General features: G+C 42.3%; 1 protein-coding gene and 1 non-coding gene across 2 annotated transcripts; one reads left to right on the plus strand and one right to left on the minus strand.

Moving 5' to 3' along the window:
- Positions 1 to 5,046: 5,046 nt before the first annotated feature.
- On the plus strand, positions 5,047 to 5,153 carry LOC127202422 (U6 spliceosomal RNA). The gene has a single exon (XR_007832302.1). It is a non-coding gene; the product is annotated as a U6 spliceosomal RNA (small nuclear RNA).
- Positions 5,154 to 12,543: 7,390 nt separating this feature from the next.
- Positions 12,544 to 17,201, minus strand: Fam216b (family with sequence similarity 216 member B). Its single transcript, XM_051161056.1, has 3 exons — positions 17,036 to 17,201; positions 15,245 to 15,365; positions 12,544 to 13,008 (listed from the first exon to the last, which is right to left on the minus strand). Exons 1-3 carry the CDS (start codon positions 17,132 to 17,134, stop codon positions 12,791 to 12,793), a joined length of 438 nt encoding a protein of 145 aa, XP_051017013.1. The 5' UTR covers positions 17,135 to 17,201; the 3' UTR covers positions 12,544 to 12,790.
- Positions 17,202 to 27,788: the final 10,587 nt, after the last annotated feature.

Below are 27,788 nucleotides of genomic sequence, written 5' to 3' on the forward strand. Positions count from 1 at the left end.
CAGACACATAAGAATCTGACTTCCCATGCTCAGACTTGCACCTGTATCATTCAACTGTGCCATTGTGTGCTACGGTTGTCACTTTCAAGCACTACCGCATGCTACTCTCGTACAAGACCCAATCCCCTGTCCATTTTATTATTGATGGACATCTGAGTAAATCCTCATTTGAAATTTTCCCACTACGTTTTTTCAACTCCTCGCACTGTTCTCCTTTGATAACGAACTTTATTGAATATAAGAAAGTTTGAAAGGTGTCAGTAGCCTCGATGAACTTTTCCCTGCAATTATCTTCTACGAGCTCATTTGGCCAAACTTACCTTTTTCAGTTAGTTAATTTTTATTAAATTTTTTTTCATGCAATATATGTATGTGTACCAGTCTTGTTGTATCTGGATGATGCTATTTCCTTGGAGTCTTCCATCACTTCTGGCTCTTATAATTTTTTTTACCTCCTCTTCCACATAGATCCGTGAGCCTCCAGGGGAAAGTGTTGTGAGAAAGACATCCCAAGTAAGGTTGAGTGTACCAAAGTCTTTCTCTGTACTCATCATTCAGTCGTGGGTCCCTGGGTTAACTCCTATCCGCTGCAAGAGGAAGCTTCTCTGATGTGAGCTGAGTGAATCACTGACCTGTGTGTATAGCAATATGTCATTAGGGGTCATTTTATTGCTACGTTCCTTCAGCCGAATAGTAGTATTTGGGTTTTCCCTAGACCCATAACATGTCTAGTCTCAGGTTCTTGGTTACCTTACCAGTGTGCTAGTATGTTTCAATCCAAATAACCACAGATGCTATACAGCTATTAAGGGACGATGGGGAGGGAGCAGTTCTTATGGAAATAGCATATAATGCATACCAAACTTAATTTTGATCAGGTACGATACTAGCACAGTGCATCATTATAAATGGTAAAACACTAAAAATAGTGAATATCGGTTGTTCTGATGCAGCAATTTTTACGCTATCAAAATAAGTTGCGCTAGATAACACTGGAGAATGCCCACAGTGCAGGCATTTAGTGCTGGTCTTTCCGATGCTTTAAGCAGTGGGAGCTAGGACAGTCCCCATTTTCCGACGAGAAGCTGAGACACAGAGCTAGTGTCCCTTACAGGCAAATGTATAGCTGTTTAATATTGTGCCTAGAATTTGACCTAGATAACCAGATTCCATATTTATCTGTGCTCCTAAGGTCAGACCTCAAACTAAGAGCAAGATGGAAACACACACACACACACACACACACACACACACACACACACACACACACACACACACACGAAATACTTCCATAATTAGGTTTGCAAATACTGTGTGACGCTTAGTCCTGATCAAAATCTCACATATCTATGTAACTGTCAAAATCTGTGTCAGGATTCTAGAATTTATATGTGGCGCCCCTGAAGCTTCCTGGGACTGCTTTATTCTTCCTCTCCAAGAGATGAATGCCTTGAGGTACAGAACCTTAAAGGGCATCCTCTGCCACTGGAAGCCAGGACTGTCCAAGCAAGGAAGGCAGGAACAGTGAGCTACGTGGAGGCCTCTTTTTCCATAAAGTTTCAGTGTCAACCAGGAGAGCAACTTGCTTGCCAGAACCAACAAATGTCCAATAGATGAGCTACAAGATACGTGAAGCTGCCTTGACGAGGTTAGGCAGCTCCCTTCTTTTGCAGTTGGTGAGAGTCGCTCAAATTCATTCTGAGCAGAGCTCAGCTTGCCCGTATTAGTCTTCCTGCCTGGAAACAACTTTGCAGGCACAGCTGTGAGGTGTGGTGCTGTCTTCTTGCATCCAGAAGCAAAGGCAGTCAATTAAGACCCTGATTTATTTATGCCTCCTTTGTGTTTTCGGTTGAATCTCTTGTTAAGCAGGGTTCTAATAATATGATTTATCACAATAAACAGCAGGGCTCCTGCCTTAATTGATTTATCTTTTTCTACACACACACACACACACACACACACACACACACACACCTTCCTGTTTCTGTGTATTTGGTTATCAGCCTTTTCTGTCCTTTTCAACCCTTCTGATCTTTGTTGGGTGAAAAGTCTACAGGGACTAGATTTTCTTTTAAAATGCACATGCGTGTGTGTGTGTGTGTGTGTGTGTGTGTGTGTGTGTGTGTGTATTCTATGTTTTGAATCATTGGTTTTCTCATGTGCTAAGTGCTGATTATAATCATCATTGTCACCCTTGCATTTACTGAAATTAGCATGGGCTTCAAACCATTAGCTAAAAGGAAGAGGTTTGGGGGAAGGCTCCTGCTGTTCTCTGATTGGAACAGTTGACAGCGTGTTAAGAGGTTTTGATCTGACTTTAACTTCCCAGCTCTAATGTACAATTACACATGGAGTGGGGAATGGTCTGTCTTAAAAGGCAGTGGATTTGTGGCAGCACCATATCCAGCCTCTAAAATGAATCATTTCATCTCACACATGGTAGAGAATCTGGAATTTCACCTTTACTCATCTCAGTTTGTTCTCTGAAAAGTACTCCATTGTCCCAAATTCCTCCAACAATGCATTGGCTCTACAGGTCTGTTGCAGTAATTGGTCATAAGGTCATATTTTATAACATGTACTAATAGAGTAATGAACGACATTGTAGTAACAATGTCCTGGGGTCACTGTGTTTGGAGGGCATCACCTTTTCAACATGTCTTCCATGGTGTAGATGTGAAATGCTCTGTAGAATGGAATGGAGAAAGTGGGGTTAAATGGGAGTTTCTAAAGCAGAAAGTAAAACGACCGGTGACTGAGCGCTTTGACATCCACTGTGCTCCTTGCCCCCCCACCTTTCTAGCCTATCAGCTGTGGTGGTTTGAATAAGAATGACCCCCATGTTTGAATGCTTGGTCAGTCATCAGGGAGTGGCACTACTTGAGACCGATTAGGAGGCGTGGCCTTATTAGGGGATATGTGTCACTGTGCGTGGCCTTTGAGGTTCCAAAGGCCCAAGCCAGACCCAGTGACTTGCCCTCTCTCTTCCTGCTGCCTGTGGATCCGAGTACAGAACTCTCAGCTCCTTCTCCAGCACCATGTCTGCCTATTTGCCACCAATGTTCCCGGACATGAAAACAATGAACTAAACCTCTCAAACTGTAAGCCAGCCACAGTTAAAGGCTTTCTTCTATAAGAGTTGCCATGGTCATGGTGGTGTCTCTTCATAGCAATAGAGCAGTGGCTAAGACACACCCCTACAGTCCAGCTGCAGGTTCCTGATTGGCATCCCCAAAGGCTTTGTATCACTCTTTGTCTTCCTCCTGACAGCAAGTGTTTCCTTCCCTGACTGACCGCACACTGGTTTGCGCTTCTGTGAGACCTCCTCTCTCCTAGTGACCTCTTCTGGATCTTCTAGAGTTCCATACTCCACACCCTGCCCCTGGCTTTGTTTTCGCATCTCTGCTCCCCTTCTCTGGGGAATTCCCTTCCTTTCACCTCATCACCACTCCCCTACCCACCAGCCCCATTCTCCTGTTCCCTACCTGATCATAGGTGTGTTTCCAACAGATCCTCTGACATATGGGACTTTGCCTTCCAATCATTGCTTTCTTCCAGAAATATAATGAGATATATATATATATATATATATATATATATATATATATATATATATATCATAGCTTATTGATTTTAAAACATATAAGGGTATTTTTATTTTGTTTTTTTAAATTAGCATACAAATTATCACCTTTCCTTGTGGCATTTTGTTACATTCTAGGTTTTACTAGCCCCTTTCCCATCCTTGCTTAAACCCTTCCACCTTCAGTATTCGCCACATCCCTTTCATGTAATGTTTGCTATTGCTCTCCCAAACTGTTCCCTTAAAAACCTCTTTTTCTCATTTTTATACTTCCCATTCTGGCTTCCTGGTCTCTACATATTTCTTCCCACATAAATACACATGAGAAAAATAAAAAAGGTAAGATTTACCTATGAGAGAACATGTGTTCACTCACTCACCATTTTCCATTTCTACTCATTTTTCTTTACGACTAAATAAAATTGCATTGTGTATATCTATCGCATTGTTCTTATCCATGCACCTGCTGAGCATCCTTAGCATGTTATGATATGAATTAAGTCATTTCTAAGTCTTTCTGGACAGCGGTTGGTACAAGGTTCACTGGGTAAAGGTATTTTCTGCCAAGCCTGAGGACCAAAGCTCAAAGCCCTGCACTCACATATATGGTGAAAGAAGAGAATCAGCTCCTACAAGCTATCCTCTGACCTCCATAGGCACACACACACACACACACACACACACACGAGTGCACACACATGCACACACACATCATTTTAAAACTTAAGGGAAGACATTTCTTTCTCTAGAACTTTCTAGACAAGTCTTCAGGTTCTCTAATATCTATTGAGCTTCATGAACCAGGAAGCTATTTAAACGGTCATGTTGCTACATCCCAGTGTTTAGCCTCTGTACCATTAATTTGTATAGTTAGTTTGGTAATTGCCCTGACCTATCTGAACTGTGGTTTTCAGTAGCCACAAAGGTTTCCTCTTCCAGCCTGTCTGAGTCCATTGTGTAACTGGCACACAGTGATAGCTCTAATGTGCAGAAGCACAGGGGCGCCCTCCACATGTAGATAGGGATTGATTTCCAAAGTAGGAATTGATAACCCTTCATGCAGTGGATTGATTTAGGGAGAAAAGCAGAGTCAATGAGGCAGATACAATGGTTTCTCCTATAAGCACTGATGCAATTAGGAAGTCATTTTAATTGAAAAGGTGCAGAACTCTTGTACAGTTTCCTCTGGCCTTCATCACAAATAGGGACGAATGCTGAAAACAAGACAAGAGGTAGCTTTGGAGGAACCTTATTGCATAGTTAATAATGCCAGGGCCTGTGAAAAGAAAGCATTTTAGTAGAATCCATGCTGCACTGTAGCACACCTTGGCTTTTGAGTCACAATAATAAGTAGTTTATTTATGTAAGGTATTAATGGTTTTCAGAAAGGTCATCCCCGTGCTTGTCCCTCAAAGTCTCTTCCACCATGTAGCTCTTACCCTTCGTTTTAAAAATCAAATTTAGTGCTCGCTTCGGCAGCACATATGCTAAATTTGGAACGATACAGAGAAGATTAGCATGGCCCCTGCACAAGGATGACACGCAAATTCGTGAAGCATTCCATATTTTTGTCTAACTGGATGTCTACATGTAGAAAAATGCAATTAGACCCTTAGTTGTCACCATGCACAAAACTCAGGTCCAAGTGGATTAAATACCTCAACTTAAAACCAGAGACATTAATTCAGTTAGAGGAAAAAGTGGGGAAGAGCCTGGGACACATAGGCACAGGAAACAACTTCCTGAACAGTACACCAACAGCCCAGGCCTTAATGTCAACAATTAATAAATGGGACCTCATGAGGCTGAGAAGCTTCTGTAAGGCAGAAGACACTGTCAGTAGAACAAAGCCACAGGCTTCATCACCAACCCTTCATCTGACAAAGGTTTAATATCCAAAATATGTAAAGAACTCAAGAAATTAAACACCACAAACCCAAACAACCCAATTGCGAAATGGGGCTTGGAACTAAACAGAGAATTCTCAATAGAGGAATATCAAATGGCCGAGAAACACTTAAAGAAATGCTCGTCCTCGTTAGTCATCAGAGAAATGCAAATCAAAACGACACTGAGATTCCATCTTACACCCATCAGAATGGCTAAGATCAATAACTCAAATGACACCACATGTTGGCGAGGAGGTGGAGAGAGAGGAACACTCCTTCATTGCTGGTGGGAATGCAAACTAGTACAACCATTTTGGAAAGCTATCTGGCACTTTCTCAGAAAAATGGGAATAGGGCTTCTTCAAGACCCAGCTATCCCACTCCTTGGAATATACCCAGAAAAATGCCCTACCACACAACAGGGACATATGCTCAACCATGTTCATAGCTGCTTTATACATAATAGCCAGAACATGGAAACAGCCTAAGTGTCCCTCAGTAGAAGAATGGACTAAGAAACTGTGGTACATTTACACTATGGAGTACTACTCAGCTATTAAAAACAAGGAATTCTCGAAATTTGTGGACAAATGGATTGATCTAGAAATTATCATAATGAGTGAGTTCACCCAGAAGCAAAAAGAGACAAACAGTATATACTCACTTATATCAAAACACTAGTCCAAGGGATACGTACCATGAAACACTTTACTTACCAAAAAAGTGGGTCAGAAGAGAGGACATCCTATTGAGACTCTAGGCGAGAGTAGCATGGAAGAATGGGGAAATAGTAGGACCCACAGGGTCCTGGAAACCTACAATAAGAACTTTATAACAGGCAGATCTGGGTCCTGGAGTCCTCCTCAAACTAAGGCACCAGCCAAGGAGAATATAGGCAGTAAGCTTCGAACCCCTACCAGGACCTAGCCGACGAACATGATATTCTCCACCATTGAGTGAAGAGTGAGATCTGACTCTCACTCGAACTCTGGTGCCCCTTTTCTGACCATGTCCCCTGGATGGGGAGGCCTGGCGGCACTCAGAGGAAGGATAGCAAGTTACCAAGGAGAGACTCGATATTCTAAGAGCATATATAGGGGGAGGAGGTCTCCCTCAATCATAGACATAGGGGAGGGGAGAAGGGGGGAAGTGGGTGGGAGGGAAGAATGGGAGGAAACAGGGGAAAGGCTAACAATCAAGATGTAATATGAATAAATTAACAAAATTTTAAAAAATACATACATATTCATGTACCTAAAATAAAATAAAATAAAATAAAATTTATCAGGGAGAAAATTATCTCTTATGGTCTAAGGCATATTACTATTTGAATCACACCTTAACTGCAAAAGGCTGTTCTACTTTACCCTACTTAGGAATTAAATACCAGAAATGCTAGCTTTTATTCTCTGATTAATTGAGTCTAGGAGGGACTCAAGAATTTACATTTTAAAACATTGTCACTGAGTCTGGTATATGGATTATATCCTGCTAAATACTATTCTAATTGTATATATTACACAGAAACAAGACTTTAATTATTATATGTTTTTTATTTACTTAGTGTCACTTTCCCCCACTCCCACCCCCACAGTGGGTTGGGAGATTAAAAACAAACTTCAAGAGGGCCATGCAGGAACAGAGGCTGCCTTGGAGAATGGTTGCCTTCAAAGAGCTAACTCTGACTAGACTGAGAGATCTGAAGTTAGCTTAAGTGCATTGGGTATATGTGCCTGATAGTTAGGTGATGAGATGTGGATGTCGATTCAAGTTGGAGTCCCTTTCTGGGCTCCTTTTGTACCTTTAGGCATGCCAGCCTTTCCCATCCCTCATAAAATGGCTCCCAATGAGCTCCAGCTTCTAGCAGCCATGCCCTTGCGTAATACCCTACCCTTGTGTAGAATTTGTACCTGGTGGCTTATTTCTAATGCAAACAAAAGCCATCAGCAGTAAATGTCATGGACTAGGTTATAAATGACTCTGGCTTCCACCTCACACCCACATTCTAACCCTGAGGAAGAAAGTCACAGATTTTTGAGTTGCCTTATTGAGATATCAGTCCCTGGAAAGGGAGGGAAGTCTCTAGCTAGTAAGAACCCAGGCCCTGACTACACTAGATCCAAGGCACAAAATTGTATCAGAATCACATGAGTGTGCTTGGTAGTGGGTCCTTCCCTGGATGAATGTTTAGAAATCACAGCTTTGTCCCACACCTTAGTGGCAACCTTGTGGGGGACCCTTAGCCAGAAGCCCCAGCTAAGCCATGCCCTAATCTGTATCTCCTAATCAAAATGTGAGACAATAAATAACAGAGTTTTAAGTCATTGACATTTGAAACAATTTATTATGCAACGGTAGATAACTACAGATGTGGGGAATGATGAATCTGAGGAACAATGTCAGCAGAGAAGGCAAAGAACTGGTGAGCCCATGGTGAAGGTGCACCATGGCTCTGTCTAGGGACCCTCCTTCCTGCAGAGACAGCCTCTGTCCCCATTACTGCCGACACTGCAGGGTTGCTTTTCAGGATGAACAGATAAGCCTTGCCATTTCTTCTATTAAATCTCCAGGAGCATGAGCATCACCACTTCCATGTCTCTCATGACTGTCTTCTCTAGAACTTGCCACTGAGGAAGGGGTCGCCACTAATGGTGGCAGTGTCTTTCACAGATCCAAACTCCTGGACAGTGGTAGTCATTAGTATACAAAAACTAAACATTATAACATTTCTAAGATTCAAAAATGCACAGCTTCTTTGGAAAACACCATGTCAGTCTCACATATACTTCAGTGCAATGCAGAGATAATATATGGACCAATTGCACTTCTAGGTATCTTTTCAAGACAAACATTTAATGTTCAAGTAATACTTACAGTCAATATCTATGGTGATTATGTTCAAAGAGTTCAAAACTAGAAACAAGCCCAATATCCACTGTGATTGAATTGTGACATGTCTATGCAACAGACACTGCTCCACAATGAAGAGGAATAAGATGCTGGTATAAGTATAAATTCTAACAGAAGCATGGCACTAGGCAGATGAAGGTAGAATCCCTCTTATGTAAAATTCTAGGGAATACCAGGCTATAGTGATAAAAAAGCTGTGATGTCCATTGGTCATAGTTTGATAAGAGGATACTGCTTCCAGGTTGCCTAGCAACCTCTTATGTCATCACCTGCCACTGCCAGCTGTGTACAAGGGTATTCCAGGTGTGTGTGAGATAGAAAGGACCTGCCAGCCTTTTTCTCTCTCTTACACTCTTACTCCTTCTCTCTCTCTCTCTCTCTCTCTCTCTCTCTCTCTCTCTCTCTCTCTCTCTCTCTCTCTCTCTCTCTCTCTCGTGAGTGTGTGTGTGTGTGTGTGCCCTCATGGCTCATTCAGGCCCTAACTCCTGTCTCCTTCCCTTCTCTCAGATAAATCTTCTTGTAACATATGTTGTGTGGCAGACTATCTTTATATATTATAACAGTAATAAAATATCAGAGGCTGAGAACATCTTAATATATAGTTTTAAAATTCACAGTTTTGAAGACTGCATTTCTAAACAGAATAGTGTTCCTTTTGGCTCTAGAGAGGGTCCCCTAGCTACACCACCATAGTAGCTGGCATTATGGAGAGAGAGAATATCAAAACAGGAATCCATTGAGCTATTCAGGGGATCAAGACTTTAATTTCAAAACAATCAGGAAGTTTGGTTTATTAGACATAAAGCTTTATTTCCATAATCATCCATTAAGGAATATACAATTGTCTAAGAACACTTGAATATTTACAAAATGGCCACCTACTGAGAGGCACAAGGAAGTATCAGAGTTACTATCTTATGACTGCTGAATTTTGTGACAGCCTTTTCATAAGAACTACCTTAGGTCTCGTAGGAGTCACACCAGCTCACCTGTGCAAGATGCTTCCCATAAGTCCAGAGGTCACAGCACTAAGGGAGAAACTCCCAATACAAGTCCCATTCAGTACAACCCAGCCTTATCTGAACCACAGATAAAGTTTTCCAAGCTACTTCCAACAGAGACAAAAACAATAATTAACAAACAAACCCAGAATCTCAAGTTCTCTTCACAATTGTTTAAGATTTATCTCAAGAAGAGAGTGAGGAACACTTCTGTCCCTGACATTTTTAGAATTGTTGGCTCATGGCAGTTACAAACAATAGACCAACGTTCTCTGGCTTTATTATCTTTTGAAAATCCTTTGCTGTACGACTATTGCCTTGTGCCTGGGATGAACCATTCTGATCATCTTCCTCTGCCAAACACTGCCAGGCCTCACCAGCAACGTGGCATCCTGGGACCTTTGAGCAATGTGGCATCCTGGGACCTTTGAGTGATGTGGCATCCTGGGACCTTTGAGCGATGTGGCATCCTGGGACCTTTGAGCGATGTGGCATCCTGGGACCTTTGAGTAATGTGGCATCCTGGGACTCTTGATCCACATCACAAAGTGAGAGGCCAGTCTGACTGCAGACTCAGACTTCAGGCTTTGAAGATTTCAACAAGCATTGTTGATTGACTACCACAGTCAGAGTCTCTTTAAGGTGTTAGCAGGTTTAGGTGAGATGGTCCCCTAATCTCCCTGTGTTGATGGTGAGCATTGTGAAGCACAGCAGCACAGCCTCTAACAAGGCAGAGCAGTGAGTTACCTAAAACCTTCATGTGTCCTGTCTACCGCCTTGATTATCGTTCTCAGTGTCCTTTTCAGGGAGCATCATTTTTTAAAGCTTTTATTTATTTTATTTTTAAATATATTTTATTCATTTATTCATATTACATCTCAATTGTTATCCCATCCCTTATATCCTCCCATTCCTCCCTCCCTACCATTTTTCCCTTACTTCCCTCCCTTATGACTGTGACTGAGGGGGGCCTCCTCCCCCTGTATATGCTCATAGGGTATCCAGTCTCTTCTTGGTAGCCTGCTTATCCTTCCAATTTGTGGACTAGTGGATTGAACTACTGACAAGTGGATTGAGTGAGTTAACTCAGAAGCAGAAAGACTCACATGGTATATACTCACTTATATCTGGACACTAACCCAACCCAAGGGATATGTCCCGTGAAAGTCTTCACTTACCAGGAAAGTGCGACAGAGGAAAGGACATCCATCCTACTGAGACTCTAGGTGAGAGAAGTATGGGAGAATGGGGAAATAAAAGGATCCAGAGGGTCCTAGAAACCTACAAGAAGAACATTATGATGGGCAGATCTGGGCCCAGGGGTCCTGCTCAAACTATGGCCCCAGCCAAGGACAATATGTGCAGTAAACTTTGAACTCCTACCCAGATCTAGCCAATGGACAGGACATTCTCCACCACTGAGTGGATAGTGGGGTCTAACTTTCACACAAACTCTGGTGCTCCATATTTGACCACATCCCCTGGATGGGGAGCATCATTTTTATATTTCTTCTTCTTCTTCTTCTTCTTCTTCTTCTTCTTCTTCTTCTTCTTCTTCTTCTTCTTCTTCTTCTTCTTCTTCTTCTTTTAACCTCGCTCACCTACCACATCCTCACAAGCTTCAAGTGTGGAGCTTTAACTGTGGGGGAGCATTATCCTATCAGAAGGGGGGACCAGGGAGAAGAGAAGTGCTCCAGCACCAATTTACATCTATTAAACGCATTTGTTCTTCTTATGGGCCTGTGACATTCACCTGCCCACAGGACTGGAAAAGGCCCCGTCTTAACAAATGCATCTGAGACTTTGTCGATGCAAGGCTACAGCACAGGCCCTGCATGCTTGTTATTCTGAACCAGGAGCTAGTGCTTACTCAGCAGGCACCTAGGCCAATCAAATTACAAAAGTCCAAGATAAAGTGCACGTCAGCGGTTCGCAGAGATAAAAGGCTCGTGTGGAAACAAGGGACGGTTAATGTAGACTGTGAGGGCTGCCACCATCCATCACTTATGAGAGTTGTCTCACAGTTCACCCCATTTCTATTTGATTTCTTAAAATTATCTAACAACCCCTAGAGTCAGTTCAGGGTCTGTTGTTGTCAAGAAGTGTCTTCATGGTTAGGCAAGTGGCCCCTGAGCATACCCATGTTGGTGACGGACAGCACAAGCCATGGCAGGACAGTCTCCATCGGGTCAAATGTTGGCGCTGCTTTCCCAAGACTTCCTGACAGACTGGTGGGACAACCATTCCCCTTGCCCTACCCAAAGAAAAGTCAGGTAGACTCGTAGACCCTACAATGAGCGTCTTCCGGAGCTTTGACAGATCTCATAACTTTTATGCTAGTGGCTGTAGCGAGAAGACAGTTATCATCAATGAAGAGGGCTTGGTTTTTGTTCTTTTTGGTTTTGGCTGGAAAGAAGGGGGCAGTATGGTAGTATTGTAACATCTTCCTCTCAGATGAATGTTCCATGTCCCTGGTCAACTAAGTTCTACCTCAACTGACTTCTTCATGTGCTGACAGTCATCGGCTGACATGAATGATGTTTTTAAGAAACAAAGATAAGGAAGTGACCTTTTTTTTGACTGTATGGGATCACTAGTTTTTGGCACATACAAGAGAATCATTGGTGAAGAAAGGCACTAATAAACACCACTAACAGGACACTTTGCCATTTGTAGAAAAGCCTGTCTGGCCATTATCACATTATTTGCTCATTTGCATGGTCATGTTTGCATTCTTAAAATCTTCAGAGATAAGACTTAAGATCAATTTTTCTGTCCTGTTGTGAATGTTCATGACTGCCAGGGGCAGGTGTGTGCATGAATTATCTTACCTGCATCAAGGTCAAGAGCTGTATAGAATCATCCTGCCAGTAACAGGCTGATAAGCACAAATTTCAAAACAACACAAAGTGATCGAGTCAGGTTAGAGCCAGAAACTACAGGGCCAAACTGAACATTATTGCTTGGTGAGGATGAGGGGAGGAAGATGCATGGGCCACTGATCACTAACACTGTGGTATAGTCCATATTTACTGTGTGGGCTCAGTATTCTCAGATGTGCAATGGGCAGCTTGCAAGCAGTGGTCACCCAGGAGTAGAGGGGCTGGAACTTGTCCCCTTCCACTGTCCTGCAGATTTCTCTGAGAGACTGGGACTCACAGGAAGCTTTTAATTTGAAAGCTTTGAAAGTCTCTTTATTTTTACAGACAATATATGGTAAAGCTTGCTTATTCTTGATTCAATAGCATTTACATCTTCCATCTTGTTCTTATTGGAAACATTTACACGGTGAAGGGATTATTTGTAGGTCTAGAGTTTGTATTAGTATTCTTTTATTCATCACCATTTAACAAGCACATACCAAGCATCCACTAAAATGCCAAGAAGAGAGAGATGAGCTGCCCATTTCAGAGACTACGCACAGTCTTGGGTCTTGACGTTCGGCGTGATATGCTGGGGACCTTGGGTCCAACACTAAACCCTGGTCTTGCTGGTTGACTCTTTCTTTGCTTGGCTGAAGACTTTGGGGGAACAGTCCTCCCAGGAGCTGCCAAGCCTGAGGCTTTTGTGGTTGAGTGTCTAAGGACAGCAGCACATGACAAGGCCTCCTGGCGAGTGATGTAACCTGGGAAAGAAAGGAGAGGGATTTCAATGTCAACACTTATCTTTGAAAGATTCATGGGGCTGGAGAGATGGCTCAGAGGTTAAGGGCACTGACTGCTTTTCCAAAGGTCCTGAGTTCAATTCCCAGCACCACATGGTGGCTCACAACCACCTATAATGTGATCTGGTGCCCTCTTCTGGCTTGCAAGTGTATGTGCAGGCAGAGCACTGTGTACAAAATAAACAAATCTTAAAAAAAAAAAAAAAAGAAAGATTCATTTAGTTTTGTCTTACATGTAGCAGTGTTCCACCTGGTTGCATGTATGTGCATCACAAGTGTGCCTACTCTTCCCAGAGGCCAGAAGAGGGTGGCAGGACCCGGGTCCTTTGCAAGAGTAGAAAGTGCTCTTAGCCATCTGCCCATCTCTTCAGCTCAACAGTTTTACAGAAAAAAAAAATATTCACAAAAGTGTACAAAAGTTCTGCTTCTATGATCAGCATGCCCCAATTATACTCTCCTGGAAGACAGGAAGTGTGTATTTCTTGGCTTGCCTTAACTTCCCCTTCAAGGAACATGACCATCAGTCCTCATTGTCAGCCTGAATGATCTTAGAAATAACTAGAAGATTGTTGTGTCACACCTTGTGGGTGTGTGTGAAGGTATTTCTAGAGAAGATTTAACTGGGGAAGACCCATCCTGAATGAGGGTGGCATTACCCCATGGGCTGCAGAGCCAGAAGAAATGAAAGAGGAAACAGGACAAAGCCAGCTGAGTACCCACATTCCCGTTGCTCTTCTTCCTGGCCCTCAGATGTGGGGCTGCCTCTATCACCTCTTCCCTGCCGTGGTGGAGTGTCATCTGTGGGTACCATGAGCCAAAATAAGCCCTTTCTAACCAGACACCAGACCTGTGAATGTCAGATATTTGGATCCATGAATGAGAGGAGCTAAATAACAAGTGTTACTCCAGGCATTGACTACCACGTCAAGATGCTTGGAAAGAAACTTGAGCTTTGAGTAGCCCTCCCAAGTAACTTGTCTTAGATATCAAAATTATGTTTAATCCAGAGAAAGATAATATCTGATTTAAGAGATGTATGTTTTCTTCCAGTATTTCTCAAAGTACAATCTTCCCCAGTGCCTACTAGAGTCTCTGAATCAATGTGTTTTTTTTTTAAATAACCATTATAATTCAGAACTCTACTCTCTTCAAAGACTTTCTAAATCACAAACCCAAAGAGCAAGGCCTGGGAATCTGCATTTTAGTGAGATGGCAGTTAGATTTTTTGCCTCTGTCTTTAAGTTTATTGGTTTTTTTTGCTTGTTTGTTTGTTTTGTTTTGGTTTGGTTTTTTTGCATTTGGCTTTGAAAGCAAAGACACCAGATGGTAATTCCACCACATTTCAGCCAAATCCCAGGTTCCTGTTTACTAGTTGTATGACTGGTCAAGTTATTTAACTCTCCTAGGTTCTGGTTTTCTATCTGAGCTGGGAAGATTGTACAGTAGAGGGGCCAAGCGATTAGAGAGGTTCCTGTAAGATAAAGGACTTAGCATCAATGAAGCCTTCCAGCCAGCTGATGCTCATGATGTGTTCACGTTTTTGTTTTGAAACTGTGGTTTTTATCTCTGCTTTGTAAAATATGAGTGGATTTGGTAGAAAAAGGGAAAGAGCAAAGTATGAGCAGGTAGAAGCCATGGTCTTTGGAGAAGCCCCCTGTTGCCTGAAGTCCTCATTGACAAAGACTAGTTGATGGTCTTCACCAAGTTACATGATTTGTCTAGGATTCTGGCTTCATAACTATTAGGTAGGAAGACACTGAGATATTGCACATAATGCTCTTGGTAGAAGGTTTGGCTTATGACAAATGATCAAACAATGTAGATATCATTGTTGAGAGCCAACTGTCTCTGATCTACACAAACAGTAAGGAGGGGAACCATCGTTTGAGCTTACGTTGGCTTTCCAAGCCCACTGCTATTGATCTCCCAGATCAAGTTCATATAAATCTCAGAGAGTTGTTAACATTTTATAAGAATCAATACCCTAATTTCTTTAAACCCTCTTAATTCACCTATAAAAACTCCACTGTCTATTGTCAAGGATAATCATTTTTAAACTTGGCTAGCCAACCATGTTGACAAACTAGGTCAGCAGAGGCCGTTCTTCTGGAATTATTTATTTGGAGATGTGACTTCCAGCTGTAATGAATAAGTCCCCGACTGGTGTGCCTGGCTCTGGTAAGGTAGTTAAACTCACCCAGCTGCTGCTGGTACCCAAGGCTGTGAATGTAGCGGGTCTGCAGGGCCTTCCACTGGGGCCTGGAATCATAAATTTTCATGATGCTGTAGAAGTAGCACCGCTGCCCTTGATTTAGGTCCTGTCAGAATGAAAAGGTGACTTTGATAAATCCCTAAGTAATTAAAAGTGTGGCACATTCAAAAGTAGTGTCCACAGGAGTAAGACACTTCTCTTAAGGTGGCACATATTTTAAAAGCACATGGGACATGAATAATCAGGAAATTTGTCTTTACTATTTGTGTAAGCAATCTTCTCCTTGATTGGATGACGTTGAAAACAGGGAAGGAAAAGGTACTAGGTTGTGTAGGCTGTATTTTTATGCTGGGGGCAGTTGTAAAGGCTTCTGGGAGATGAGGATTTTATTGGTTCTTAATTGAGAAAAATAGATTGTGGGAATCTACACAGGGCCTGAATTATGGAGGCTTCCAGATAGCTGAGATGTTCAGCGGAAAGTTCCAGTAAGGAGTAGAGATAAACAGATGATCAAATAGGCAACGTGCTTGGAGATCAACAGTGGCAGTAAAAAAAAAAAAAAGTGCAGTGGAAACAGAGAAATCAGGAGTGGTGGCACTTAGGTGGTAGCACTTAGGAGGCAGAGGTCAAAGGAGCACTTCAAGTTCAAGGCCAGCCTGGTCTACCAGTGAATTCCATGCCAGCCATGCCAGCGGAGCTACATAGTGTGATCCTATTTCAGAGAGAGGGCTTTCAAAGTCATCCTCAACTACATAGTAAGTTGAAGGCCAGCCAGGCTATATAACACCTTGTCTCAAAAATAAAGGAGGGGAAACTATGACAATGGTATCAACATTCTAGAAAAATCAAGTTAAAATGAGTTTGTCCTGGATACTAAATACCAAAGCAACAGACAATTTAAAGCCAACTGAAAACCTTGTGGGAAACTGCACTTAAACTGTTACAGATAAATGTAGGTTAAGGTGACTTTTACTTATTAGGCATTTTGTGAAGGACTAACATCGGAAATCTGTGAGACAAATTGCTTTTTGGTCTAGAGGCCTTAAATTTGAAAAGTATACCCAGAGTAAAAGTAGCAAGGCCAGGGGCCTCACAACGCCGCACACCACTTCACTCTCGGTTTCTGTGTTATGTACGCTTGGGGATAATATATTTGAAGAAGAGAAAGGAATTCACTTCTGAGTAACTAATTAAGCCTTCCACACAACTGCAGAAAGATAATGCAAAAATTGCTAGCCCACTTCCAGAGCAAGGCTCCCTAATACAGTGGGAATTTCCCTTATATCGAAAAAAAAAAAAAAATCTTGAAACTTACAGTTTTTATTTTATCAAGAAAAACTACACCTACTTCCTTACCTGTGTAAAAATTTTAACATCCCAAATGAGAAGTGGCAGGTTACATTTCTCACATTCTTACATTGTCCCCTATCTTTCTTGAAAGAGATGGAAGAAAAATGACATTTTTTACAGAGGTTTCACACGAATGGCTATAATTAGCGCAATGGGAAAGAAGCTGACAGATCGAGCAGGAAGCCACGATGTTGATGTTGCTAGTGAGTTCCCATGGTGGCGGGGCAGCCACATAAGAAGGCGGTTTATGAGGCTTGACCATTGGGAGTGTTTAGGGTTGGGTCATGCCAGCGTTCCTGGACGCATTCCTCCAACAGGCACTTCTGCGGGCCAAACAGCGCCCACCTCCCACACAGACCATAGAAAAAGTCCTCAACCCTCCAAGAAAAGAAGGCAAGCCTTCTCTCTTTGAACAAGATGCCGCACCTTCAGTAATGAATTGTCCACGGCAGAAGCAGGGACTTGAATCCGGGGTATGTGGGGAGCACTCTGAGACTGGTACTGCTTCCTCCACGTTCTCCTCATTTTTTTTTATCTTGTACCTGCAAGGGATAACAAACACAGAATCAATTTCCATTTTGTTTAACCAGCTTTGGGGATAGACCTAAGGTAATAAGCAAATAAGTAGACAATTTCCCCCCCCCAAAAAATATTTTATCTTATTTCCAAATAAGCAGATCTCTGCAACCTATGAGTTCCCCATCTTTTCCTACCCTACCTTCCCTTCTATGGCAAGAGGAATCATCCAGACCTCTTGTCTTCCTACTTCACTGGGTGCAGAGTGGGTAGCGTGGAGAGACAGCTCTGTCTGTAGCAGTTACTTCTTTGCAGTTTTAAGTAGGGCTGTTATCTTATCTGACTCTAAAAGAAAGGTCTGTGTCATTGAAAGTTTGGGGGAAAAAAACAGAAATTAGAGAAGGAAATAAGATTATCCAGGGCTGGAAAAATGACTCAGAGGCTAAGAACACTGTCCGCTCCTCCAACAGACCTGAGTTTCTTCCCTTGGCAGCCTCTCTCCTGTCATCTTCCTGCTGGTAGTCATAGTGTCGTTTGTTTAATTTACCGAGGTCATGAGTTCAGAGCTCTCATTTGGTGCCTGCTTCTTCTCTTTCTACACTGGCCTAGCAAATGCTCACGCATGCGCAGACACAGGTGCACCACATGTACATCCTTAAAAATATTTCAATAGCTATATATGGTGGTGCATGCCTTAAACCCCAGCATTTAAGAGGCAAAGGCAAGCAGATCTCTATGAGTTCAAGGCCAGCCTGGTCTCCATAGAGAGTTCTAGGACTACATAGAGAGACCCTGTCTCAAAAATTAAAAAAAAAAAAAAAAATCTTAATACATTTGAAGATTCTGATTGGCTCAGATATGAGATCTAACCCTAGGGAATCTTCTACAGCTGAAATTTATTATAGAAACATCTCTCAGCATCTCTTTGTGTTATGTTTCCTTTATATAAGCTCATAAATGAAGCTATGAATAGTTTATTTAATACTGCTTTTCTTTAGTGAGGACCCAGGGATCTGTACCAATTAAGACATACTTTTTGCATGTTCTCTCTGATTGAAACCTACATTCTTTTGTTAACTCAAATCACTTCTATATTTCTCTTCCCATTTTTCAGGTCTACAGAACAAAGAACAAATATTCTTCAAAGCAAGAAGGATTCCTTCTGCCAAATAGCATGAGGAAATGACTGATAGTGTTCCTTGTGGAATGTGAGCGCACAGCTCACGTTTGCTTTTTCTTGGGCTATTGCTGAAGAAATCCATCTTACCCATTCAAGTGGTCTACACTGGACAAAGTTTGATTAAAATGCCTGGAGAATGCATGTAGAAAACAACCTACAACTTAACTGAAATCTAAAACCAAAAGACACATTTACTTAAAAACAACTTACCTTTTATTGTGGTTCCTTGTTTTAAAAGTTAACATCCATGCCCAAGGCAGTTTTCTTGCAGTGCTCTCTAGTCATACAGTGGTAGCAAAAGCTCAGAATGTTGACAACATAATATCCAAGCAACACCGGGAGATGAAACCAAGAGCTGGGGAAACTTGGCTGCATGCCTTTCTGTTTCTGGGTGACATTCAAAAAAAAGAGTTGAGGATTTTTTTGTTTTGTTTTGTTTTTGTATTTTTTGTTTTTGTTGTTGTTGTTTTAAGTTTCATGTCTAATGAGGGGTCAACTTCTAAGCCTATCATATCTGCATTTTGTGTAGACATTGCAGAAAAGTTTATGTAGATAGATGCTAAGGATTAACAGTAAAGACATTTACTAGTGCAATAGGCCTCTTCATGCCTATTTCCCAAATTTGGAGTCAGAAACACTCATTCCCCTTGCTGAGAATGGAGATGTAATGGTTCCTACATACATAAAGGTAGGAATTTAACTATGACAACATATAGAATTACATCATAGTTCAATGAAGTGCCATTTTTTATTTCTTGGGAGCGAGTAAGGCATTCTCTACTCAGGTTGGTTAGAAACTACATATGTGGCAGAAGATATTGTCCACAATGACCTGCCTTTCTGTGATGAAATTAGTATTTCTCTTTTTTCCTAAATTCATTTTTTAAAATTTATTCAATTTACATCCTGACTGTAGCCCCCTCCCTCATCTCCTCCCAGTCACACCCTCCCTCCCTTTTCCCCACAATCCCCCTCTTCTAGTTCTCAGAAAAGGGGAGCTCTCCTCCTCTACCAACCTCAGCCTACCAAGTCTCATCAGAATGGCCTGCGTCCTCTTCCTCTGTGGCCTGGCAAAGCTGCCCCACCAGGGGGAAGTGATCAAAGATTAGGCAACAGAGTCCATGACTGAGGCAGCCCCTGCTTCCCTTACTAGGGGACCCACGTTGAGACTGAGCTGCCTATTGGCTACATCTGAGCTGGAGGCCTACGTATTCTCAATGCATGGTCCTTGGTTGGTGTATCAGTTTCCTCAGGCCCCCATTGGGCCCAGATTTGTTGGTTCTGTTGATCTTCTTGTGGGAAATTATTATTTCTTAATACTTTTTCTGGAGATATGTGAGGGATGTGCCATGATGGAAGATTAGACACATCTCCATGTGATGCCAGGATTGTGCAAAGTCCAATGAAAAGGAACCTTATACAAAGAGGGAAGACGTGGGCATAAGGAAACACAAAGGAATTTGGAGATAGCTGAAAATCCCAGAGAGCTACAAAAGCAAAAAAAAAAAATGGGGTGCCAGTCTACCAGGCTCCCCAGTGGGATAGAGGAAGCCAGAGATTTCCACAATGTAAGCCAGGCAACCATGGGGTTGTTGAGATGGCTCACTGGGTAAGAGTCTTGCTGCCAAACCTGACAACCTGTGTTTCATACTCCAGTCCCACAGTGGGAAAAACCAACTCTCAAAAGTTTGCAACTGGCCTCCACATGCACACTGTATGGCATGCGTGCAACACACACACACACACATACACACACACACACACACACACACATACACACACACACACAAGTTTACAGTTCTCATAAGCTCTAAGTCCTTCTAGGGATCTGGCATGACAGACTACTTGTGTGTGCCACAAGTCAGCCCTGGGGAACCCCACTGTAGCACACGCTACGGTCAGGAGCTATTCCCACATCATTACGACAGGGGACATATTGCTTCAACTGAGCTAGTAAGGAGGCCTGAAAACACCGGAGTGACTGCGTGAAACAATGATGGATCTGGTGAGAACTTTATATGGACATGATCAGAAAGCTCAGGTGGCAGGAGGCTCAGACTCTGAAGGGTGGTGTTCCCCCCCCCCTTTTTTACCAGAAGTAGCTAACTCCATGGAGGGTGATAGCCCCAAGCTAAAGTCAGCATGTCTCTGGAACTGCATAGCTTCTTCTTTGTCCTGAAGTTCTCAGGTCCCATGGACACCCCTACATGCTCCTTTATCCTGTAGTATGTTTAATACTGAGCAAGATTGGAAAGCACTGGGGTGGGTCCTTCAGCAACAGACTTCAGTGCTCTATCTGCCTGGTCCACGCCCCAGTATCTTCAGGAGACACCCTTTGACTTAGACATTAGCAACCCTATGGTGTACAAGCTGGGGGATCTCATGTGTGTGGAAACCTGCCGGGCCCACAGGCTGCAAAGCCAAGCGTGTTCAGAAGCAACTCCAGGTGCACCAAGAAATGATTAGACCTTTGAGCAGCTGGTCTTTGCCCATGCTAGGTGCAGAACCTGTTTAACAGAAAAAAGCTCTTCATTGGTTTTGCCACTTGCTTTTCTATTGGCGATTTAACCATTGGCTTTAGTTGGTTTTAAATATATTTCTGTATCTGATTTTGTCTGGTGTTATTGTTTTTATGACAACTTATTACCTTCGTGTTGAGTGGTACTGGATATTGGGCCCTCAAATGATGATTGCTCACTGAGGTGACTCACAAAAGCAGAAAAGATATCCCAATGGATGCATAAACAATAACACAGAAAAGACAAAGATCATGTAAAATCAAAGCAAAGACACTGGGATGGATGAAACAGTGGATAATGGACTCAGAACTTATAAAATCTATCAGTGACTGCAAAATGGATGCAAACATCAGGTTAATGAAGCAAGAAAAATCAACTCAGGACCCAGAGAAGAAAGGAGAAAGCATAGATGGGAATCAGCACCATGGATGAGAAAATTGATACTGTGAGTAAAACATCAGTGACACTTAGCCAAAAAGCAAATGGAAAACTTGGAAACCTATTTCACCTAAGTCGGAATAGCTAAGATCAAGAGAAATAAAATGACAGACAGAGGCAGGCAGATCTCTGTGAGTTCGAGGCCAGCCTGGTGTACAAAGTGAGCCCAGGACAGCCAAGGCTACACAGAGAAATCCTTTCTCAAAAAACAAAACAACAACAAACAAATGAAGCCTGGAAAACAAAACAAAACAAAAAACAAAAACAAATGACAAATGCTATCGAGAATATGAGGGAAAGATTGCCTCATGCATTGTTGTTGTAACCCACCAGTGCTAGGATCTCTGTGAAGATCAATGTGGTAGCTAGATAGAGATCTACTGTAGAGACTGTGTAGGCCAGCTACACCTCTTCTGGGCATATACCAAAGGATCCTATTGGCTGCTACAGAGCTAGGCACTCACCCATGCTCATCACTGCTCTAGGCTAGTGAAAATGTAGAACCAGTTACTTAAGGAAGAAAGAGCCCCAGAAGGATAGACTCCATTGAGACAGGGAAGGCATTGCAACAGGCCAGGAAAGCATGTGCCTGGCTAGACGCATTTCCACACAAGAGTCAGAGAGAGAACAGGAAGAAGAGCAAGACTATAAGGCCTCCAGGATGTCCCCCAATGACACACTTCCTCTACGAAGGCACCACTTCCCAAAAGTTCCATAATCTTCCCAAACTGCACCGCCAGCTGGGTGGCAAGTGTTCAAATAATGAGATTATGGGGGACGTTTCTAACTCAAACACCACAGCACCTATACAGGATGAAATTCTATTCAGTTGTAAAGAAAATAAACATAAGAAAGCTGCAGAATGGAACTGGAAAATATTATGCTGAGTGAGGTAACCCAAACCCAGAAAGAAAAGCATTAAATCTTTAGATCTGTATTTTTACTTTGAGAACCTTTAGGAGCTAGGAGACCAGAAAGGGACCATTGGTGGAGAGTTGGTGGGGAGGAGAAAGGTAGAGCTTAAGTGGGGAGCAGAGACAGAACACAAGGATATGAAGGGCGGGGGGGGGGGGGATAATGATGGGGAGATAAATTTCAGTTAGGAGAGGAATCAAAGGAGGGGGAGAGGAAAGTGTTGGGGGAAAATAACTAACATTACAGATGATTGAAAAAGCCACATGGAAACCTACTCTTACATAAGTCATGTACACACACACACACACACACACACACACACACTGAAGCTACCTTACACAGGGACTAACATGTAAAAGTCCAGTGCCAGGCATGGGATATCTCCCACAAGTTACTGGTTGTCCTAAGACCCCCTCAACCAGAACAGGGAATCCTCGTTGCTGTTGGTTGCTCACAAGAGCTTGATGACAAGACACTACAGCTAAAGGCATCACATAGTTTGGTCACGGGACATGGAGAGATCAGGTTGGTACTGATTATGACCAAGCTTACCAAGCTGTGAACCCAGTTGTGGTTTTTCCTCCTGACACCAACCTCCCAGAATAATGATCATGAGACTCACAGTAATTTTACAAATAACGAGGCCATGCAGCTAGGCTTTTCTCTGACTAGTTCATAACTCAAAATAACCCATCATACTAATCTACATCTTGCCATGTGTCTGGTTACCTGTACTCAGGTACCATGTGTCTGCTGTCCTCACAACTCCCCAGCCAAATCTCTTGTGCCTGGCTCTATCCCAGAATCCTTTCCGCCTGCCGGATTTCCCACTTTCTATTTCCTGCCTCAGCTATAGGCCATTAGCTTTTTATTGGAATGTTAGTGCTTCCATACAGACACAAGAGAGTCTACAGAACCCTCTGAGTTACAATAATGACTGACATGGCAAGACATTCCCAAGGGTACAATGACCGCATGAATGATATGAATGATATGGGAATGATATTAGAATTACTTTCTAATTGGATTTAAGGCCACTCCACAGGAGAAAATTCATGCCTGGTCCTGTCTATCTGGCCAAGGACTCACAGGCCCCAGAGGTGAGTCTATTATTATCACTTTGTTAAGTAAACACAGTATCAAATTGCCTTCTAAATTCCTATCTCTATATCCATAGGCTAGGGCTGTTCTCAGAGTTCATCAGAGAAGCTTCTTTGTGCAGTGGATGGTGGTTATGCAGAAACTCACAACTTACCGAAGTGCAGAGGATAAGTGTCTGTGGCATGCTCAGCCTTAATGGGACACTCTGTCCCTTAAGGCTCAGGGCCATCATGGAACAGGAGGCAGAAAGATTGTAAGAGCCAGAAGTCAGAGAAGACAAGTCCAATACAGTGTCTTCTGGACATGAGTGAACAATGCACTCATTGCCTGTCAAATACCTGCAGAAGATAGAGCTAGGTAACGTTCCAACGTGAAAGGGAGAGGAGATCATGAGCCCACATCCCTAGCTGAGGAGCTATTGATGGTGGATGGTATCTGGGGTAGGGAGGGTTCGTTTTCATTAAGGCATGGCCATTGGTAAGTCAAGTATACTCCAGCAGATGCTCTCACATGCAGGAGTGTATGCGCAGCACAAAGACTTGAGAGCTATTAAAAAGCAGATCATGAAGTTGGGCTAGAGAGCCAGGGGGTAGAGAATATATCTGGGAGGAAGTGGAATGAATAGGGTAAATATGATCAAAATACATTGAAAATGTCAATAATTCAAATATAAAAACCACAGTGGAAATAATAATCAGGTTAAAGGGAGAAAGACAGAAACAAAAAAAAAAGTCAAAGAAGCATGATATTTATTTATTTTAATTTTTGAAAATACTTAAGAGTTTTATTTTAATTACCACAACTTCCAATAATTCTGAAACACAATCCAGAGACTAAACCTAAGAATCCAGGAGGCAGATAAAGTATCTGAGGTGAAAACTAAAAGCAGAGGAAATAAAATTAGTAAAATTACAGGGCAGAAAATCCCCAATATAGAGACGAAAATGGACATTTAAGTACAAAAGTCATTAATAGCCCCAGATATTCTTGTCTCGAGAAGAACCTCTGTTACACAACACAGTCAAGATGTCAAAACTACAAAGCAAATAAATGGTATTAAAACCTGGGAGGGTGAAAATGCCAATTCACCTCCCAAATCAGAAACCCAAGAACGAATGAGATCACCACCGAAATGCCCATGCCAGCGTGGCTCAGAGCAAAGTATAAAGTGCCGGATTTGGAGGTCGGAAGGGAAATAACTGCCAACCAAGATTCGTATACCCAGTCAAATTAAGATAGAAATCAAGAGACTCAGCTACAACCCTGTAGCTCCTCGTCCATCTAGGGTTGGGGCCCCATGGGACTTTACCCACCCACACTGGCATGTCGACTGCCGTGGTGAGATTTAAGGCTTTGTTTAGGACTTCAGAAGTGCAGCGTCTCGGTCATATCTAGAAGACACAGTCTGGCAGCAGACTTCCTGGTCCTCTGGCTCGCGTTATCTTTTGGGTCCTTCTTATTTGATGTTCCCTGAGCCTTGGAGTAGGAGTTGTGTTGTAGATGTATCAGCTGGTGCTGGGCACCCACGGCCAGTGGTTCTGTGCATCTTGACCAGTTGTAGATTTCTGTAATGGTCTCCATCTGCTGAAGAAGCTAAGAAGCTTTTTTTTCTGATGAATTATGAGAACTACACATATCTATGTTTACAATGATAAATATTTGGGATACTTGCCAAGTATCAGCTTTTTAAAATGTCTTTTTCATACATCAGTTTTTTTCTGACTTCCATTTCTTACTCCATCTCCCTGCAGCACTATTTACATAGCCAAGATACAGAACCGACATGCATATAGATGAACAGATGAATGGATTTTTAAAATGTACATATATTCAATGAATTATTTTCAGCCATAAAGAAGACTAAAACAGTTTCACTTGCAGGAAAATAGGTGAAACGAGAATATATAAAGCAAAATAGACAGATTCAGAATTATAAACATCATGTTCTTTTTATACATAGAATATATATGTGTGTGTGTATGTGTGTGCGCGCGCATATGTACACACACACACATTATATGACAAAAGATTTAAGAGGCTGGGAGGGAGATAGGACAATGGGAAAGAAAAGCAAACGTTCATGCTCCTTCTCACATGTGGAGCTTGGCTATACATATGAAAGGTATAAAAATAAGAAGGGGACCATGTGCATGGAGGGACAATGCTGGTGAGAGGGGGAAGGATGACAAGATAGGGCAAGGGAGGCAAATGAATTAATTACAATAATACACATGTATGAAATGTCATAAATGCATTTTATACACCTACCAAAATTAATTAAAAGTTGTTACAAATGAAGGGAAGGATTGGAAAAAAAATCCCCCTGAATACAATTTATCTGCAAAGAGAAAAGAGCCTGGGAGAAAAAAAAATGAGAGCGGAGATGCCAAAAGAAAACATGGATTGAAAATTCTTTGGCTGGGGGGAAGAAAAGGTTCAGGGAGATAAGAGCGTTGAATCACACACCTTAGAGAAGAAAGTGCTCAGCAGACATAAAGGTTTACAATTTTTGTCAATAGTTTGAGTACCTTCCTTCTGGAAATAAGCATGGCACAGATAAGATCAGTAAATGCCAGAACCCAAAGCCTCACCCAGGATCTGAGGCCCTGCCTATTCTCTCTGGGGAGAAGAGCTGTGTGTGCAGGGCTGAGATTGCCCACTGAGTCCTGCTTGATGTTTTTCCAGAATCTGATGCCTTCCAGGACACAGTGCATCAGCTGATGTTGCACACCCAAGCTCGTGCATTACAGTGTGCTGTAATGCCTGGCCAGTCAGGGAGATACCAACAGACGCAGTAAGTTATAGAAATACTAGTAGTAGCTGAGTTAAAAGGAGGCAAGATTGGGTCATCCTAGCTATTACACAGCCATTACTAAGCTATTACACTAAACCACCTTGAATATAAAAGAGAGCATGGCTTTGTCCAGACTCTGTGGTCTTAAATGCTTGCTTCAATGTTCCTGCCCTAATTGCTGATATGACTATTGTCACCACTGCTGTTGTTCCTATGGCTGGTGCTGCTACTAACATAGATAAAGCAGAAGTCAACTCAGGACAACAACTAGCTGTTTTCCACAAACCTCCATGTCATGTCTCCCCCTGGATGCTACCTTGCAAAGAATTCTGGGAAATGCATTTGCAGTTTTCCCACTGCTAGGGACAAAGTGGTGTAATGATAAACCTGGAAGGTGTGGGCCCTGTGTGACACATCAGCAATAATTTATGAAGAGCCTCTCTCTGTTCTGGGATCCAAGAGGTCAGACAAGAGGATTAAGAGCTTAAAATGTGTCCAGTGTTTGCCTATCACACTGAAGACTGAAACTTGGGAAGAGAAAATGGGAGACAACTGATTGGCTGTGCACATGGTTTCCAAGAATGAGCTTTAAACATTTTATATCTTAAGATTTAAGAGTGGTGAGATGCTTTATAGCCTCAATTTAGGACCAAAACAAACAAACAAACAAAACAAAACAAAACAAAAGCCAGTTAGGTTCTAAGGGCTAGAACAAAACATTTCAAATGTAATTAAACTAATTACTAGCAGGGCTTTTATAGAGAATGCAATATTGAGCACCATTTGAATGGGTATACCAAACCCAGACTCCTAAGCTCAAATAGGAGGATTTACTGGCCCATGACAGAGGTTAAGCAGGAAAGAAGGGCTGATCGCACCAGTTCTCCTGCAATGTCCCCAGAACAAGATTTGATGACATCAGTCAGCAAAATGTCTGCTGCACCCAGACAGCAAAAGTGAGGTGGTCCGCGGAAGTTGTTCATAAGGATGATGCTACATTGGCTATCGATGATAAGTGGCTCTCTGGAAGCAGGGGCAGCTTTACCCTAAGAGGGCAGCTTATAAAGAGGACCGGTATTGCCCCTGGATTGGCTCGGGACCTGTGTGCAGTGTCTCCCAGGATCTCATGATAGGATTTGCGTTAAGGTATGCTGGTTAGTTTTTGTAAACTTGACACCAACTAGAGTTGCCTGGGAAGAGGAAACTTCTAAAGCTTTGTACTCAGCCTGTCTCTCTACTGTGTGCTTAGCTTGTTTAAATTTAGCCTGTCTTTAAGAAAACATTGTAAGCAATCTCACTGTGCCTTGGACTTCCATACACTTTTATAGGCTACACTGAACATAGAGCTTTAACCATAGAGTGTGTTCCTTATCCGTATGTCTGAGTCATGTGTGTGTGTGTGTGTGTGTGTGTGTGTGTGTGTGTGTGTGTGTGTGTTCTTGTGATAGTTAAGTCTTATTTAACCCACTGCAAACAGCAATATTGGAAGCAACAGCTTAGACATCCGCAACAAATGTTGGCAACTTCATGTGAGTTTAATAACACCTGTCTGTGGTGTTGAACGCCGTTCTGGGTCAGTAGGGCTCAACAAAGCAGTTTTTCCTCTAGTAAAATTCTGTTTAAAATATCTGTGGAAAGAGGTTCCTTCTTTTCCTGTGCTGTTTTACGTGCCGTTCAATAAACATGAAGTCCTTTGTTAGACGCAAACAAGACAAA

This window comes from Acomys russatus, chromosome 18 (genome assembly GCF_903995435.1).
Source record: "Acomys russatus chromosome 18, mAcoRus1.1, whole genome shotgun sequence".
NCBI lineage: Eukaryota > Metazoa > Chordata > Mammalia > Rodentia > Muridae > Acomys > Acomys russatus.